The sequence below is a fragment of the Nematolebias whitei genome, chromosome 18 (genome assembly GCF_014905685.2).
Source record: "Nematolebias whitei isolate Nwh7 chromosome 18, NemWhi1, whole genome shotgun sequence".
NCBI classification, from domain to species: Eukaryota; Metazoa; Chordata; class Actinopteri; order Cyprinodontiformes; family Rivulidae; genus Nematolebias; species Nematolebias whitei.
Genome location: NC_056515.1, coordinates 20145164 through 20165336, shown reverse-complemented (window position 1 = coordinate 20165336; position 20173 = coordinate 20145164). Strand labels below are relative to the sequence as shown.

General features: G+C 40.2%; 1 protein-coding gene across 1 annotated transcript in view; it reads left to right on the top strand.

Moving 5' to 3' along the window:
- The first annotated feature begins 590 nt into the window (after positions 1-590).
- nrg1 (neuregulin 1) overlaps positions 591-20173 on the top strand; it is a 36789-nt gene continuing 17206 nt past the window's right edge. Inside the window, exons 1-3 of the mRNA XM_037691755.1 lie at positions 591-1287; positions 13500-13638; positions 19019-19086. Coding sequence (XP_037547683.1) covers positions 591-1287; positions 13500-13638; positions 19019-19086 — 904 coding nt within the window. The remainder of the gene's footprint in view (positions 1288-13499; positions 13639-19018; positions 19087-20173) is intronic.

Below are 20173 nucleotides of genomic sequence, written 5' to 3'. Positions count from 1 at the left end.
CTTTTCTTTTTGCCTTACTCATCTGTTTCTGTGACTGCACTGAAAGGAAGGACACCTGCCGCTCCCTGATGATTCAGCCTTTCAGCTGCTTGGAGCACTTTAAGTCAAGATAGCATGTCCCTCCTGGCACTGCAGTGCTCGTCCATCCTGCCCTTGACTAGACAGTTGCTGCAGCTGGCCCATCACGCTGAACACCACCCCTTCTCTTCCTCCTGCCAAAGTGTTCAGGTGAGTCAGTGCTACTTTCCATTGCTCTCGACTATAACACAGAAAACAGTGAACATTTTCTTGGATCTGAATTATTTTCTGCCTAAAGATATTATGAAAACTGTAGAATCTTCTGATTGTTCTTTTTCAGGAAGCATGTGTAAAGAACTGCTTGGATACAAGCTTTCTGCATACCCCCTGAACTGCTGTCAAGCTCTCCCTCTCTGAAGGACAAATTTTTCTTTTCCTGTCTTCTGAAACCGTTGCTCGTACTCTGCAGCCTCGTGGTGGAGAACATGGACACCGGTAGCAGACAGCAGCTGTGTGATGCTCTGTTTTATTAGTTGAAGCCTTCTGAAACACTTTTCCAGCAGTTCAAAAGGATGACTGAGGGAGTGGAGGACTTCTCTGCAGGGCCAGCTCCCTCTCCTGGAAAAGCCTCCCCCACTGGCTCTCCTCTCGATTCTGGACCAGTCCCAGAGGAGAAACCAGAGGAGACAGAGGCAGCTGGTGAGAGCAGGGATGAGAGTGTAAAGGGAATTACAGAGGAAGCCAGTGGTGGTGGTGGTGATGGGGAGCATGAAAGAGCTTTGGGAATCGTGGCCTTGCCAGCGACCTGCTGCGTGTGCATAGAGATGGAACAGATTAACCATTGCCTGCACTCTGAAAAAATCTGCATTCTGCCCATCCTGGCCTGTCTGCTCAGTTTAGCCCTCTGCACAGCTGGACTCAAATGGGTCTTTGTGGATAAGATCTTTGAGTACGAACCCCCCACCCACTTAGATCCCAAACCTATCGGACAGGATCCTATTATTATATCGGTTAACCCCACACTTGGAATCACTGTCTCAATTCCTCACTCAGCTCCAGCCACTGTCTCCCTCACCACAACCATCGCCATTAGCCCAGGACATCCTGAGGTGTTCGTGAACGAGAAATCTACAGCTAGGCCATTTGTGCCTCAGACTCCAACATATCCTTCAGTCACGCTCAAATACAATGCTGAACGATCTACAGTTACGAAGCAGAGTCCCCACCCACAAACAACACAGGAGACAAACAAGATCATCCAGACCATCTGTAAGTATCTAACAGTCTTCCAAGAGATATTTTTAATACCAAAATGGTCTTTAGCATTGAATGACAAAAATGTAACAATGAGGATACAAGCTAATCTCAAAAATCACGTTTATTCCTGATTGAAGAAGTTTGAATATATTTTTGTCCTTCAGATGGACAGATTTAGCCATTTGTAAACCAAGATGAGATTTTAAAGCCGGTTGGTGGCTTTAGTGCTGAGGAAGTGTTCAGAGACAGCTCTTTGATGTGTTGCTGTTTTCTCTCAGCTGTTAAAAGGAAATTATCTTGAACACAGACAGGTCAGGACTTGCACTGTGTATTGTGCGGGCCCTAGACTTAGTCTTTTTACTGTTGCTTCATAGGTAGGCGTGGAGCAAACAGCCAATGTGCAACTTCTAATGTTTACTCCTACAGTTTATGTACAAATCATCCCTTCAATTGCAGTTGTTTGTTCAGAGGTTTAAGTAAACAAATGCCATAAAAGTATAGATTTTCTGCATCAGTAGGGAGGAAGTCACAATGGAATGACTCAGATGTATTCAATGTGACAGCCTTGATGAGAGCTGGTCGAATTCTCTGAAAATTCATAGGAAAGGAGCTTCAGAGTTTTCTTAATTTTCACCTTTAACAGAAAAGAAAAACAAGACTAAATCATCATTCATAAAAAGAAAAGAAACAAGGCCATGCCACATTTCCATGTGGCAGTCTAAGACAAATAGATTTAAATATTTCATTGAACTTTTTTTAGTCAGTTTAATAAATTTGAGGCAGGAACATAAGCCTGTGAGAACACTTTTCTGTTTTGTTCCTTTTATTTGCAATTTCCAATAACTAATAAATGTTTTTAAACACATTTATATGAAGTACTTAGTGGTGACTTTACGAAACAACACAAGGATCTCTCATTAGGGAAAGTGTGTGATGCACTTTTGGTATCAAATACAAATTTTCAAACGTACTTTTTCCACGCCAGAGATGCCTTTTTTTAAGTTCTTATTTTCTTCTTTTTGTGTGTGTGTGTGTACGCACAAATGTGTATGCTTACGTGCGTATGTAGACATTTGTTTGATACATTTTAGGATAATTTCTGGTCTAATAATCTAGTTTATAAGGACTGGTAGTCCTAAGAACTGAAGCCTGCTCATAATGTGGTAAGATGCCATTTTTAAGTTAATGGTTAGACTTAAGACTCCATGTTCATTAGATTTAATTTAGAATTATGAATTATGATTAGATATGAACTAGTAATGGTTGGGCTGTGGCAGCACAGAGGTCAGTGCCACATTCTTGAAATCCTCCTGAGGCTTCAAGTTTGAGCCTGGGTTGCACCAAGAAGGGCATCCAGAGCAAAGTAACTGCCAAAGCTTTCGTGCAAGTTTGCTTGCTGTCATGACTCCTGCAAAAGTTACAAGCTGAGTGAAAAACCACAACAATGGGTATTATGAGGCCCCAGTTACACTATATGATGACCAAACTACAATTGAAAAACACCAGTAGAAGCATGGATGGTTTTTGGTTTTTGCAGGGCCTTCTTAATGTCTTCAGGTGTGTATTAAGCAGATGGTGGGCTCCCAATTATACTTGACAGTTATGAGCATGTGCAAAATGTCTAAGTCACAGTTGTGGTGGTTTGGCATTGTGGTGGCAGTTTATCAGGGTCATGGGTGGAGCATGGGGGTGTCTGGTGGTAGTGTAGCCATGATACAGGGCCCATGCACAGTCCTTAAGAATTTATGAAAATACTGGCCACAATGGCCTCATGATTGTAGCAAGATCATGAAATCAGCCTTGAGCTGACATGAAACTGCACCTTGATGTGGTGGCAGGCATGTAGAAGGTAGTGGGGGTACAGGAGGATGTCTTGGTGGCACAGAAAATAGCACGGAAAATATGTTTGGTGAATATTAAGGGTGTTGCTGCATCATGGTTGCCTTCAATTTACTCAAGGTTTTTCACACTTGTTGCAGTCCAGTCATGTTCTAATAGTTTTTGGAGAACATAATTGTCAATCACGGTGAAGAGTACCTTAGGATTAGCATGGTATCTAACTGGGCTGTGAGTGTTAGAGACTAGTTAACAACTTAAAATTATGAGAAAATAGGCAAATTTTCCATGGCAGTCTGACTTAATTCTGATTGTTCTGCAACAACAAGCCTAATGAGAGTTTGGCTGTGTTTTTAGTAGCTGGTTCTTATTGTAAATCATGGCCTATTTTTATGTACACAGCCAGCAAAATTTTATTTTACGTCACACGCATTGTTTTGCTGCTGGACCAGTTTTGTAATGATAATTTGTTATGGTTTTGAGACCTGGACATTCTGGGCTGCAGTCTTGGATGTTTTTTTTTTTTTTTATCAAAGTGGAGCTTCTGTACAGGTGTCTATTGTCAGCTCTATAATTAACATAAGCTAAATTGGGATGGCTTTAAGACACCTATGACACATATGTTTTAAATGTGCTCTATAAATAAAGTTGACTTGACTTGACAACCTTGTGATTTTTTTAGATTAGTCACAAAATTTTTGAACATTTTCCAAATTCAAGTGTCAAAGCTGCAAGCCTCTGTGACTCGTGCAGGTACTGTGACTGAAAAACCCAACAAATGTTCTGAGGTATTTTGAAGACCCCCTCGTGAATCCTGTTCTTCAAATAGTCATCAATAGTTGTAACCCAGTGAGATATTGACTTTAGGATTTGGGTTGACTACACAAATGGATAGAAGTCAACATAATTTTATAATCTGGATAAAAATACAAACCTATATGTGTGTATTCTTAAAAAAATATTTATTAGATCTTCATTTAACCTTGTGGGTAAACATGCAAAGCTGTTCAGGCAAAGCACCATGTCTAAGGTCATGTGGTTCAGTGCTTTAAAGATTTTGTATCCAAGCTGTTCCAAACTTTCTAATTTGATCTTTTGCAGTCAGTGAGTTTTCACCATCTGCAAGCATTGATTCCATATTCATAACTTTTCTTATACTGTACTGTAGTTCTACCTATATTAAGATGTGTTAGCTTTGCCCCTCAAACGCATGAAACATGAACATTATTTATTTCTTTAGAAATGAACACAGAAACAATGAAACTGCACTCTGCTGTGATAACAATGCACATTCAATTATTATAAATTAACATCAGACAGAAAAATCATGTTTGAACATATCCTATTAAAATGACAACTAACAGCTATGTAAATAGCTGCCAGAGAGGATGACAAAACCCATTCAGAAAAACATTTGGACAGTTTCTATTTCATTCAGAGCTTCACATCAGTGTAATTCTTTACCACAGTTTGTCTGGCAGTCTTCATCTGAACACTCATTCAAATACAGAGAAAATGACTTTCTGAATAAGCATGATCAACATTTAGAATATTAAAAAAACAAATTAAATTATATATTTTGTGGTTTATTGGGTATAGTTATTGTATGAAGCCTGTTCATAGTGCAATGTTTTTAAATTCTTTTTATGATGCTTTGATGCGAATGGTAATTTCATTAAGTAATTGCCTATGTACATCAAGCAAAGGGGCTCCCAATAAAACATGCATTTTTGGCTAACTCAGGAATATTTACCTCTTTATCAGTATTCTCATTTATTACCAAGCTGTCCTGTTGTGTGCAGTTGTTTTACTAAGAACATGAAGTCTAGTGCTGACCACACAACATGAAATACTTAGTTAATTTCAAACACGATATTTCAAACAAGTTGTGATTTTTTGAAGCAACATTTTAAAACTTTGTTACTTTGCTAAAATACATAAACCCTGCTCTTCACTGTGGTTAAAAATGTACTGCTTTCTAAAAGATGCCAGTTAAACCATATTTATGATAGTATTTGTACATGTGTAAGTGTGTATGTGTGGGTGCACACAAAAAAGATAAATCTATTTTTAAGTACTGAAAGGTCACTGCAAAACTGTAAGTAACATACAAGATCACTGAAATGTGTAGATGAATTTTTTTGTCTTGTAAATAAATGAGGATCAATAAATGATGCATGACACAAACCGAAACCCTGGGCTGATATACAGACACTTCCTGTTTTCTGCCTGTGCTCCATTTCAAGGTCAGAGATGTTGGAAGCTAATTGATGCTCCCTCCTTCCCTGTGCCGCCAGAAAGAAGAAAAAAAGCAACCCAGTATTACTGTCTGTCTGCCAGTGGCTCGCCACTGTGACGTTTCTGTTATGGTCACATCCCTGTGTGATTTATTATCTTGTGAGTGCTTTAGCTAATCTACACTGATGGCAGCAGGAGTGGTTATTGTATGAGTCAGAATCAGAGTGACTACATTGTAATGGTTTGACACAAAGAGACCATGTTTTTCCAAGAATAAAGTGATCCAAGAGTAACTCATGTGAGACATTATTATTTTTTAAAAGTCCAATATGTTCTTTTTGTACAACCAGGGAGCAAAGGATCAAACTGAAAACATACTGGGTGAAGGTCTCGATAAAATGTATATAATGCACATGAGCACACTCTATACATGGTTGCCCATTTTTGTTAATAAATTCATAGTTTTGTTGTCAAATCACTGCACCCAAGCTAGTTGTTGGTTGATACAAATCTAAAACAAACAAAAAACTCTTCAAACTCATGTCTTTTGCCAATGGCCCATTAGCCTGATGGTTTTGTGCAGCATCCTAATTCATTAATTTGAATTCAACGATTATTAAAAAAAACTAAGACTTCTTCCTTTATTTGCACCTCCAGTCTTCATATAGTTTTTTCATGCTTGAAAGGCCATGTAACAACATAAAAGCCCCACTTGCCTGTGTGCAGACTTGGGTCATAAAAATACAACATGGCATTTCCCATAAACTCGGTTTTGATGTTGTAATTAATAACGAGAGAAGGTAGGGACATTTGGTTCAGTATTATAATACAAGTCACTGATCAGGGTAAAGAGGCATAAATATGGAAGAAAAAAAACCTGTAATGTCTTTATTATTTGGGTTTCTAGGGTACAAAGTAACAATGAGCATGCATGAAATAAGCTGCTGCATCATTGCTTCCTCTAAAACTCTGTATTTTGAGCCCGCACTGATCAACTGCGAACCCACCTCCCAGTCTCCTTAAAAAAATAGTCTGTTACACCACAAGCATTGTCCCAGTCCTCCATATGACATTGAAGAGACATGTCAACCATGACAGATCCACAGTATCAAGATCCAGATTTGCCCTTCACCATCTCAGAGAAAATCTTGTCCACCTTTGGCCTTCTGCCACCAGGGAACTTTTTAACTACACTGACAACCTCTGCCATTGTAATGGACTTGTCTTCCCTTGAGTCTTCAGACTGTCTCTTCAAAGGTGGACATTGTGACTGGATTGAGGAGGTCCTCAAAGCGATCCTTCCAGTGTTTGGCAATATCCCAAGTATGGGTCAGCAGTTCTCCTCTGAAACTGAACACATGACCAAGCCCAATTTACCTTTTTGAGCTGCTGAACAATTTGCCAGAACCTCTTCAAGTCCAACAAAAAAGTCATTTATGGCCTCTCCAGATTCCTCTCTTTCCTGAGTTTTTGCATCTGCAACCATAGAGGCCACAGTCCTTGTGACCATCCAGTACCTGCCAGTTATTTCAGAAGTCCCCTGGGAATGCCAAGCCCAAATACCTTCTTCTTCGGTTTGATGGCCTCCATCACCTTTAGTGTCCATCAGTGGGTCTTTTGGCATCTGCCAAGACAGGCCTCAATGACATTCATTCAGGCCACAGTTCCTGGCAGCTTCATCTGAAGTATAGGCCCTGAACATGGCCCATTTGCATTCTACATTCTTCACCTCCCAGGGACACATGAAAACTGAGTTCAAGGTCTCATAAACAGGGGGCTCTGCCCATTGTTGCAAGTTCATCCTCACTAGGCATTTGGGTCTATCCAGCTGCCTCTCATTCCACTGGATCCAGCTCACTACCAACTGGTGATCAGTTAACAGCTCTGCTCCTGTCTTTATCTGAGTCTCTAGGACATAGGGCCACAGGTCTGACAACATAATAATAAAAGTGATCACTGATCTTTGGCCTAAGGTGGCCTGGTATCAAGTACACTCATGGACCATGCTGTGCTTGAACTTAGTGTTCATTATGGACAGCATACACCTAGTACAGAAGTCCACTAACAGAGCACCACCTGGATTCAAATCAGAGACTGTTCCTCCCAATCACCCCCTTCTAGATAACGCCAACATTGCCCACATGGGAACTGAAGTCACCCAGGCTAACAACCAAATCCCCAGATGTTGTCTCTTTTAGGACACCATCCAAAGACTCCAAGAAGGCCTGGTAATCAGACCTGATGATTAGTGCATATGCATAAACATGTTAGAACCTTCCCTCTTGCAGCTCAATGCCACAGAGAGACAACCTTCTTGCTCATCAGGAAAACTCTTACACTGAAACACTCAGCTAGGGGCTTGTAAGTATCCCCACATCAGCCCATCACATCTTTGACTGGGCAACTCCAGAGTAGAAGAGTCCACCTTCTCTCCAACAGCTTGGTACTAAACATCCAACTTTATGTAGAAGTGACCCCAACTATGTCTAATTGCTATAGCACAACCGCACACACAAATCCCCACACTTTACCTGTCAGTGAAGTGACATTCTAAATCCCAGAACTAGACTATGCCCCTAGGAGATGGCATGACCAGGGACACCCTTAGCTAACTGGTCACATGACCTTGATAATCCTCCTTGAAGTTGATGGGCCTACATTGAGGTGGCTTCCTGTCATTTTTTTGTCACGTTTGTTCAGATTGGCTTTTAATTAGTTTTATATTTTCTTATGTCACATGCATGCTGTTTTATCTTTTGTGTTTTTATCTTTTATCTTGTGTTTTTATGTTTTGTATTCTGTAAAACACTTTGTGGTTTCTGACCTGTAAAAGGTGCTATATAAATAAAATTTACTTACTTACTTACTTTTGGGCTTGGCTGGTTAAAGCCCCAGGAGTCAACATTTGGCCACCAAGCACTTGCTGACAAGCTCACACTTCTGACCTGACTCCATGGGAGTGCCCAATTACTTTATTACGAAACAAAGTAACCTAATCAATTAAATATTTAGTCATCAAGACATCCCTACTGTTTTAGGAGCAGTAGGGATAACTTGACAGAAAGATTACAGACTGGCAATAGATCCATCCATTCATCCATTATCTTTACCCGTTTATTCCATTTTGGGTCACGGGGGTCGCTGGTGCCCATGTCCAGCAATCACTGTGCGAGGGGCGGGGTACACCCTGGACAGGTCGCAAGTCCATCACAGGGCTACATAGAGACAAACGAGACAAACAACTATTCACTCTCTCACTCACACCTAGGGATAATTTAGAGTTACCAATCAGCCTAACATGCATGTTTTGGTCTGTGGGAGGAAACCAGAGTACCCGGAGAAAACCCATGCATGCACGGAGAGAACATGCAAACTCCACCCAGAAGGCACCTGGACCGGGGTTTGAACCAAGGACCTGCTCGCTGAGAGACAGCAGCTCTATCATTTCCGCCACCGTGCTGCCTGGCAATAGATGATTTTTTAAAATTCTATCAATCCATCCATTCATTATCTTTATCTGCTTCTGCCTTTTTGGGTCGGGGGCTCACTGGTGCCCATATCCAGCAGCCACTGTGCAAGAGGCAGGGTACTGCCTCTGCAGACTTTACGTTGCACTGCAGACTACTTCCTCAGACTACAGACTCTACTTCCTTAGGCAGCTGAGGTGAGCTGGACTGGGAAGCTCAGTCCTCACCTACTTCTACAGGTGTGCAGTAGAGAGCAGCCTGTGCTCCAGCATCATTGTGTGACATGGAGGCTGCACAGCTGCAGAAAGAAAAGCTTTGCAGAGAGTGGTGAAGGCTGCACATAAGACTGTTGGAATCAGCCTTCCCACAATCACAGACATCTACACTTCCATATGTAGGAAGAGGGCCACCTGCATCATGAAGTATCCCACTCATCCAGCACACACAATTTTTGCCCCGCTCCCCTCAGGTTGAGGGGCATTAAGTGCAGAACCACTAGACTGAGGTACAGCTTCTACCCTGAGGCTGTTATACTCATGAATTCCTGATCAGGATAATCACTGTGGAAAAAAAAAAATCACTGTAATGCCACTTTGATTGTTGATATGTGTTGCTGCTTGTCCATTCTGCTGCTCTCATGCTGCTGATTTGTTTCATGCTGCTGTGTTCATTCATACTCATCTGCTCACACAGACTCATGTTCATGCTGCTGTTGCTCGGCATATTGTTTTTGCACTATTAAATGCTTAGCATATTCTTAGGTTAGCACATTTAGTTCATATTTTAGACCTTATCACTGTTTTCTTTTACAATTTATACTTTGGTTGAATGTAACTGGGACCGTGTACACAATTTTGTTCCCCCATCATGTACCACATGTGATGCAAATGACAAATAAAGAACCTTGAAAATTGAACCTTGAAACTTGTGCACCCTGGACAAGTCACAAGTCCATCAAAGAGACACATACAGACACACAAGACAAATGTCCATTCACACCTAGGGACATTTTAGAGTTACCAGTCAGCCTAACATATGTTTTTGGTCCGTGGGAGGAAACCGGAGTGCAGAGAAATCCTATGCAAGCACAGAAAGAACATGTAAACTCTACCCAGAAAGTTCCCCAGCCAGTATTTGATCTGGCAACCTTTTTACTGAGAGGCAACAGCTCTACCAACTGTGCCAATGTGCTGCCCTGATTTTTCAGTTCTTAATCAAGATTAAGGGCAGGGTTTAAGGTATTACCTAATTTTAATAAACTTAGTTTGAATAGACAAAAGGTTATTTTTAATGATGCTGAGATTTAATGAAGGACCTAGTAGGGTTTGTGCCACATTTTATATTGGAAACAATACCAGTAATATAAATTGTGCATTTTGCTGTTATATTACGTGTTAGTTAACAGAAAATTTTAATCAAATAATATGGTGACTCACAAGGTATATTGTAGTTGACCATATACATTGGACATAAGAGTTCAAATAACAAAGGGTGTTAAAATGTAAATGCTGTTTCATTGATAGATTATCATTTGTAATAATTTAAATTAAAAAAACTAAGAACAAATATGAATGTATCTTCTATAGAAGTAATGATGGAAAAATGAACAAGTCAATCTCATCCATCCATCCATCATCCATCCATCCATCCATCCATCCATCCTCTTCCGCTTATCCGGGGTCGGGTCACGGGGGTAGCAGCCTAAGTAGGGAGGCCCAGACTTCCCTCTCCCCAGCCCAGGGAATCCCAAGGTGTTCCCAGGCCAGCCGAGAAACATAGTCCCTCCAGCGTGTCCTGGGTCTTCCTCTGGGTCTCCTCCCAGTGGGACGTGCCTGGACAACCTCACCAGGGAGGTGTCCAGGAGGCATCCTAATCAGATGCCCGAGCCATCTCAACTGGATCCTCTCGATGAGGAGAAGCAGTGGCTCTACTCTGAGTCCCTATAACATGACCTGATGAAGCCAATAGGACCACATCATCTGCAAAAAACAGAGAAGCGATCCTAAGGCCACCAAAACGGATACCCTCAACACCTTGGCTGCGCCTAGAAATTCTGTCCATAAAAGTTATGAACAGAATCTGTGACAAAGGGCAACCTTGACGGAGTCCAACTCTCACTGGGAACGAGCCTGACTTACTGCCGGCAATGCGGACCAAGCTCTGACACTGGTCGTACTTTGACCTAACAGCCTGTATCAAAGAGCCTGGTACCCCATACTCCCGAAGTACCCCCCAGAGGGCTCCCAGAGGGCTCCCCGAGGGATGAACGCCTTCTCTAAGTCCACAAAGCACATGCAGACTGGTTGGGCAAACTCCCACGCACCCTCCAGGACCCTGCTGAGGGTGTAGATCTGGTCCAGTGTTCCGCAACCAGGACGAAAACTGCACTGCTCCTCCTGAATGGATGGAATCTCATAAAAAAATCTGTAATCAATAATATTTAAATTTATATCAATAACTAAGCTCTTGTTTTTAATTAACAACAAAAAAAAGTTAAAACTAGAAGGATTTTTATATTTCCAATGGCAGAAATTGGCAACATTCACTTTTGTGCAACATTGCATCAAACCAGTAGCTTGAAATGGCTTTTTTAAAGAACACTGATGAACAATTTTTCCACTTTAATGACTCTGTTAGACCAGAAGACGTGTGAGTGTATTTGGGTGTGAGAACATTTGTTGAGGGTTAAAGAAACTTCATTGTGTTGCCTTGTGTGTGTGTTTGTGTGTTCCAAAACATCATTACATGGCAGATCATGACAAGGAAACACATAGAGAGCAGGCACTTTAACCCCCTTCTTGTGTTTACTTCTGTTTAAAACTCAACACTTCTCTTGTCAAGGGTGGACATCTTCTCCTCCTCTCCACTTCACTTTGCTCTGTCCTGTCTGTGAAACTGCTTAGAGTCTCTCTTACAAATCTTCTGAATCATAATTTATGGTTTTGGTCAGTTGGTCCCTCAACACAATTGATAATATTTTTTCAAAGAGAAGACAGGCTTTGGGCGAGCCGATTTGCCCTGTTGGCACTTGTTGGATATCTCATTGACTTGGAAGACTTGATGATGTGTCTACCTCTGCTGCTAAGGACGCATATATAATTGGATTTATGATAATTGGTTTCTGACTATAGGATTTGGCTGGTTCCTGGTCTATTAACAAGCAAGGAAGTCATCTGCAGCAAATTTGGACCCAATCAGGCTGCTTGCCTTATGATGGCTTGGGTTGTGCCTTGAGCACCCAGACTCAAATGCTTTTGGCAGAATGGATCAGATCTTGGGTATTATTCTCAGTCACGGTCCATTGGTGTGGCCATTTAATTTGGATGTTTCAGAACCTAGTGGACCGACACAGACTCAAAGTAGATGTCATTAAAATTATGTCTGTCCCCAAAACAATCAAGTTTATCTGAATTTGTCTCCCTGACTGGCCTTGACAGGCCATCTTATCTCAACTCGCCTGGAAGTTTTGTAAACTTGATGACTCTGCCCCCCCCTCCTCTCCTGCCGAGGAATTCCATGAACTTTTCAGAGGGGCCCAGCTGAATAAATATTATGTCATTATTTCAGGATTCTCTGGATTCATCCGTGGTTGTCCTCAACACCCCCCCTGAGTGTGTACGGATCTCTCCAGAAGGAACTATTTGAACTGAGCGATCTTATCTGAACTCTGCAGTGCCTCTATGTGTTGTCTCTGGACATGCTCACCGTTCTTGCACCCCACACCCCCCTTGTGGACTGTCAGCGTCATTATGTGCTTGTGTGCGAGATTATTTTTCATTATCACACTGTTGACCTTCAAACAAAGATTAAAAGCATGTTGGGATTTTTTTTGTCTCCAAACCCTGTGTACCATTTTCACCACGTTTTTATTGTCTGTCCAAACAGGTCTCACTTGTAAATGAGTCTTTGAGGCTCAGTGTGAATTATCTGTTTAATTAAAATACCTCCTCAAGAGGATGTGTGTGGAGTGTTTAACAGAGCCAGATTAACATAATAACAGTTCTCCTAATGAGAATATTTGCAGGTTTTTGGATAGATGAGCCAAATAAAAACATGCATAAACATAAGGGTTTTGGATCTTGTATCTGTGGCTGATAAAATATGTAAAAATTCAGCATGATATGATTTATCTCTCAGTTACAGTACAATGCAAATCAACATGAGTTTGATTCAACCGAAGGACAATCAGTGCAATGCAACATTATCTTAAGTTAATGTATTAATATATTACTGGCCCAAGTGGCTAATAAGCAACTGAAACATAGTGTACTTAGTTTTTCATATTCTTTGATGTTTTATGTGAACAAATGACATAATGTTATAGTTTTATGCCACACTTTAGTTGAGCTCAGTTGGTTAGATCATTGTGGCATTTAAAACCCTTCATTTTAAAGAGTGTGATGGAAAAAATATGGTCCAACAACATAAACAGCATAAGATAATCTTGTTTATTACTATTATTATTATATTTCTTATTGTTATTATCATTATTCAATATTTTGTTGAAAATACAAATGCTTTGCCTGCATAATCTTGGGTCCAATTTCAAAACAAATCGAAGCACTAAAAGATTTTTGACACTCAAGTTTTTTAGCTCTAAAACTGGGGTTTACTTTAAAAAATGTGTCAAACTTATTTGCTTGTGACTGTTTGAAGGCAATAACCATGGTTGTCATTTTGCAGCTACCACCAGCACCTCCACGACATCAAAGACCTCCAGTCATGTAATGCGATGCAGTGACAGCCAGAAGAACTACTGTGTTAATGGAGGAGAGTGCTTCACACTTGAAATCATGCCTGGCAGTACAAAGTTTCTTTGCAGGTATGGTATGAACTTGTGCTTTTAATCAATTACTTGTCTAACTGAGTCATTTATAATGATCATTATTACCAAAAATTATTTTAAAATGTTTGACAGATAATAAATTGTTATCAAGATCAAAATCATTCCTGGGGATAAACATACACAAACCACAAGGAACAGAATATAATAAATCTCGAACACACAAATCCAGATCTTCACACATCACAAGATTTGTGTTGTTATTCCTGCAAACATATTTATTTTATCAACACTGGTTAAAAATAGAGGTTGATGCTTGTTAACACTCAGCTGACCATCATTTCTGATCTCTAATTTGCAAAAGCTGCTGCAAACAGAAATTACACAGTGTTTCAGTATGATCCCTAAACACCAGGTGGTGAAAATAAAAGATCCAAAGATGTTTACAGTAGGGGTTGAACGAGTATATAATTTTTTAACTCGACATTAACATAATAAAACCCGAGTAGAACTTGAGTATTTGATGACGTCATAGATCTCAAGATACAAAAAAAAATAAAAAAAATAAAACAGCAAAAAAAGGTAATTGTTTACAAAAAAAAAGACCAGCAAAACATTGGGAGCGTATATTATGCTCCTACCATTTATCATACTGCAAATAAGTCAAAGGAAAAACTAAACTATTATTTATTATTATTAAACTGCAAACGTGAAGAAACGTGCAGCATGTCAAAAAACGAAACTTAAACCGAAACTGGTTCTGGTTCGGTGGATTGGACCCGGTGTTACACCATACTCTGTGACCTGCAACAGTGCAACACCGCCCCCTATGGTCATACGGTGGTCACATAATATGACGTCATTACGGATACCCAACGTTACATTTTTAACCTCGATAGATGTCCGTCCTAGCAATCAATGTGTAGATTACTCGAGTACTCTGTTAATGCCCTAGTTTACAGATGGTGCTTCAACTAGTGCTTGACTAGTGTTTATTTAAAAACAGGGACTGAAGGCATCTCTTTGCAGTGACCTGACCACATTACCTCTGTGAATTCCAGTTTAACCCCCCTCCCCCCAACACACACACGCACACACACAATTTATGATCATGTTTTGGTCCCCAATTGCCAAGGTGTCCCCAAATGACTGGTGTGTAAGCTGGTTTAAGTCCCCAAATATAACATAAATAAACTTACACACACACAGCTGGTTTAAGTCCCCATATATAATGTAAACAAACTTACACACACACACACACACACACACTCACACACACGCCCAGCAAATGGTGCTCAGATACTGTATAATCAGTTTTTAAAGGAAACAGAAAGATTTGATGTCAGTTTAGCTCTGGTTTATTGATGGAACCTGTTTGGAGGGAAACGCCCCATAATCACTTCTGCATTAATATTATGTTTATAAATAAGAACGTCACCCACCCCATGGTCAGTGATGCACCCATACACATTTCCCATTCCCAGGTTTTGGCTTTTGCACCCTTTAACCAGGATCTTTCTCATTTTTGGTACATACTCAAAACCTGACATTTAATTTTACTGAAATGCTGAACTTGAGCACAGAACACCTGTCCACTGCCTTTCTATTCATCTGAGGTGAGATCCCACCCAGAGGTTTTTGTCCTGAGTCCATAAAGGCCTTTCTTCATAGTAACAGTTTCAGGTTACAGTTTTGGATGTTTTGGCAGCATGTGCCTGGTGACAACAATTGGGTTTGAATTGTATTTAATTGTTAAGAGGTTAAAAGACTTGTTAGTCTTTTAAAATATTCATTGAGAAATGCCGTTTTGAACTAATCAAAGTGGTGATTATTGGACAGTTTTTCCTTGGCCACAATAAAATTTTGAAGGATGTTTCATTTATACCCATGACCTTACTTGTCTCGAATTATTCTGGCCATTGTGGAATATTCCAGAATAGCATTGAATGATGTATCACATAAACATAAACTCTTCATTCTTTTGTCCTCTCTTTCAACTTCTTTTATGTGTATTAATGACATTGTGTTTTACACTTTTCATATAAAAAGTTAGTTATCTAAAATACTTCAAACTATTGTCATTGATTAAAATGAATCATTTGATACAGATGATCACAGTATTTTACTTCTGAGGCTTGAATATGATATCAAAATTACAGGAACGGCTCTAAATTATTTAATTCATATTTATTTGATATATTTCAGTTTTTAAATGTAAATAATGAATCTTCTTCATACACCAAAATTAGTCATGGGGTTCTTCAGGGTTCAGTACTTGGACCAATACTCTACTTTATTTATGCTTCCATTAGGTAAAGTTATTAAACAGCAAGGGATGCATTTTAATTGTTATGCTAATGATACACAATTAAATTTGTCCATGAAACCCAATGAATTCAATCAGTTACTTAGATTGAAACAAGCATGTCTTAAAGACATAAAACCTGGATGACCCTTAATTTTCTGCTTTTAAACTCAGACTAGACAAATGTTGTAGTTTTTGGACATGAGTAGAATAAACTTTACACTTTCTCTGGATGGCATTAATTTGGCCTCCAGTTCTAAATTTAAAATCCTTAATGTTATTTTTGATCAAGATATGTCTTTCAGCCTTTAATCTATTCAGGGGTTCTGGAGAGGAGGGTCCATCGGATAGTCGAACCTCAAATTCAGGAGAAACAGTGTGGTTTTGGTCCTGGTTGTGGAACACTGGACCAGCTCTACACCCTCAGCAGGGTCCTGGAGGGTGCGTGGGAGTTTGCCCAACCAGTCTACGTGTGCTTTGTGGACTTGGAGAAGGTATTTGACCATGTCCCTTGGGGAACCCTGTGGGTAGTACTCTGGGAGTATGGGATACCAGGCCCTTTGATACAGGCTGTTAGGTCCCTGTATGACCGGTGTCAGAGCTTGGTTCGCATTGCCGGCAATAAGTCGGGCTTGTTCTCAGTGAGAGTTGGACTCCGCCAAGGTTGTCCTTTGTCACCGATTCTGTTCATAACTTTTATGGACAGAATTTCTAGGCACATCCAAGGTGTTAGTGGATCTGTTTTGGTGACCTTAGGAATGTGTCTCTGCTTTTTGCAGATGATGTGTTCCTATTGGCTTCATCAGGTTGTGATATACAACTTTCACTGGAGCAGTTCTCAGCTGAGTGTGACACGGCCGGGATGAGGATCAGTTACTCAAATCCAAGGCCATGGTAAAGTGCCTTCTCTGGGTCAGGGAAGAGGTCCTGCCCCAAGTGGAGGAGCCTAAGTATGTCAGGGTCTTGTTCACAAATGAGGGAAAAATGGAGTGAGAGATTGATAGGCAGATAAGTGCAGCATCTGAGTGAAGCGGGTGCTGTACTGGTCTGTTGTGGTGAAGAGAGAGCTGAGTCAAAAGGTGAAGTTCTCAATTTACCGGTCGATCTACGTTCCCACCCTCATCTATGGTCATGAGCTTTGGGTTGTGACCGAAAGAACAAGATCTCGGATACAAGCGGCCGAAATGAGTTTTCTCCACAGGGTGTCTGGGCTCTCCCTTAGAGATAGCATGAGAATCTCAGTCATCCAGGAGGAACTTGGAGTAGAGCCGCTGCTTCTCCACATCGAGAGGAGCCAGCTGAGGTGGCTCGGGCATTTGGTTAGGATGCCTCCTGGACACTTCGCTGGTGAGGTGTTCCAGACACGTCCCACCAGGAGGAGACCCAGAGGAAGACTCAGGACACGGTGGAGGAACTATGTTTCTTGGCTGGCCTGGGAACACCTTGGGATTCCTCAGAAGGAGCTGGCCCAAGTGGATGGGGAGAGGGAAGTCTGGGCCTCCCTAAATATGCTGCTACTCCCACGACATGACCTCGGATAAGTGGGAGAAAATGGATGGATGTCTTTTAGCCCCCACAATAAAAAAGGTAACAGGACCGCTTTCTTCCACCTGCGTAATATCACTGCAATTAGAAACATCTTGTCCAAAACTTATGCAGAAAAACTGGTCCATGCATTTATCATGTCTAAGCTGGACTATTTCAGTTGTTTATCTGGGTTTCAAAAAAACATAAAAAAGTCTTCAGTTGATCCAAAATGCTGCTGCCTGTGTTAATGAGAGTTCGTAGAAATATCATATTTCTCCAGTTTTAGCTTCTCTCTATTGTTTCCATGTCAAATTAAAAATAGAATTCAAAATCTTACTTTTAACATACAAAGCTTTCAACAACCTAGCTCCCTCTTATATTACAGATCTTATTGTTCAATACTTTCCTAACAGAGCACTTCACTCTCAGACTGCAGCTTTACTTGTGGTTCCTAAAGTTTCCAAAAGTGGAATGGGAGGCAGATCTTTCAGTTATCAGACTCCTGTCTTGTGGAACCAACTTCCAGTTTCTGTCTGTGAGGCTGACACATTATTTACTTTTAATACTGGGCTTAAGTCTTTCCTTTCTGATAAATACTATAGTTGGGGTTGGCTTGGGTTTCCTGAGCTATCTCTTAGTTATGCTGCTATAGGCTTAGACTGCTGGAGGACAAACTGACCACATTTCCTCACTCTACTGCTGTCTTTACTTGCTCTACTCTACGTGTTTGTATTTGTAATTATTTCTATCTTTAACATGTTTTTTTACTCCTTCCAATAGAAAGTACACTTGGATCTGTCATTCTGTGTTTGTTTGTTTCTCCTTTCTGTCTTCTTAACCCCACAGCTGGCCAAAGCAAATGGCTTCTCCCCCTGAGCCTGATTCTGCTGGAGGTTTCTTACTGTAACTTAAAAGGGAGTCTTTCCTTTCCACTGTTGCCTATGTGCTTGCTAAGGATGGGAGACTGTGATGATGTGAAGATTCAACTTGTCTGCTGGCTTCCTTAGATAGATAACTTTACTAAGTGGCTTTTTATGTATGTGAATGTTCTTGTATGGTGCCCTGAGATGACTTATTTTGTGATTTGGTGCTTTATAAACGAACTGAATAAAATGAATGATAAATTATAAAATACAGACCTCTAGTTTTTCAAAGCTCTATCATGGAAACTTTTTGTGCACCACTAGAAGTATTTATTTTGAATTTACTTTTATTTCATAAAGTGACAATGCATAGAACATTTGTATGAAAGTGTTTCAGCACAGTCCAAGATAGAATTCAGTTTGACTCCCAAATGTTGCCTTTTTAAACTATGCTTCAATTCCTTTGATTTTTGTAATATGGCCACTTCACAGTGAAACAGTCCTTCAGTGAGATTTGCTGTTATCTTCACAGTAAAGCCCTAGTTTTTAAGCCTTCACCTGGTGTTTTGCATAATTACTGGAGTAAATAAATTTATTGCCCTGAAAAATTGCAATAAAAGGTTTCTCCTGGATATTTGTGCTTTGTGTTTGTCAATAAGTGTTCTTGTCTTGTATGTAACATGTAGGTACTATGTTTCTCCTCTCCCTTCTATCTATCAACCAGGTGCTTGGCGGGATTCACTGGGCACCGATGTGAACAAGCTGTGCTTAAGAATGTCTCAGACCCAAAACGTATGTGAACACAACTGGACTCAGTCCCACATGTCATTGCTGGTGTTTCACCCCTGCATTTTATTTTTTTCAAGAAATTATGGAGAAGTCCATGTTTCCTTGGCATATTGTAATGAAATCGAATAAAGCAATGCAGTTATTTCTTTAAAGCTTGTGCAGCCACATGGATTGGATATGAAGAGTTAGACACATTATCCTCTTCAGAGCACTGCACTGAATTTTGCATGTACTTACATCTCATCACATACCATCCATTTGCTGTTGTGTCTTTCCTGGAGTAAGACCAACTACCTACTGTCTTTTTCATTCACTAACACTCAGCCTTTCTAAATGTTTATGCATAGGATTGGTGGTCTGATCGTCAGTTCTAAAACAAGTACATGCAAATTTCAGTTTGTTCAAATTAAGAGTCTGCGCAAAATGGGATCAGTTGTCTTTGGATCACTACATGATATTAGAAAAACTAAATTGGAAAAAAAAGTCAGAGTAATTTATTGAACTCAAACTCAAAGATTCAGGAATCATCTTAAGACATATCGGGTCTAGTTGGACCATCCTCCTAACACCAGTGATGACTGCTGTGGGTTTTACACAGCTCTTGTCTAAACTAACCCCCTCTTTTCTTGTCTGTCTTCTGTCTTTACTGCACAGGTGTCCAAATGAATTTACTGGTGAACGCTGCCAAACCTATGTAATGGCCAGCTTTTACAGTACGTCCCTTTTTTTCCTCCTAACCACTTTCTAGATTAAAGCATGCTTGATTAACAACTGTTTTTCCTAATTGTCACTTGTACAATCAACTCTTTTAGCATGCTTGCACTTTTATTTGTGCCATTTTACATACTTCAGACTTGCTTTACTAATAAATACTGCTGCAAAATGTTTAAGACCTAATACTGGAGTTACAAATGCTACAGAAGGATTGTAAAACTATTCACTTCATAGATGATCTTTCTTTTGTGTTACCTTGCTAGTTGCAATTGAAATTAGTTTAAATTTGATTAAAAACAATGGACCCACATAAAATCCTCCAGATTAATAAAGCTAAACATAGAAAATTGTTATAAATAACTCTCTCTCTCTCTCT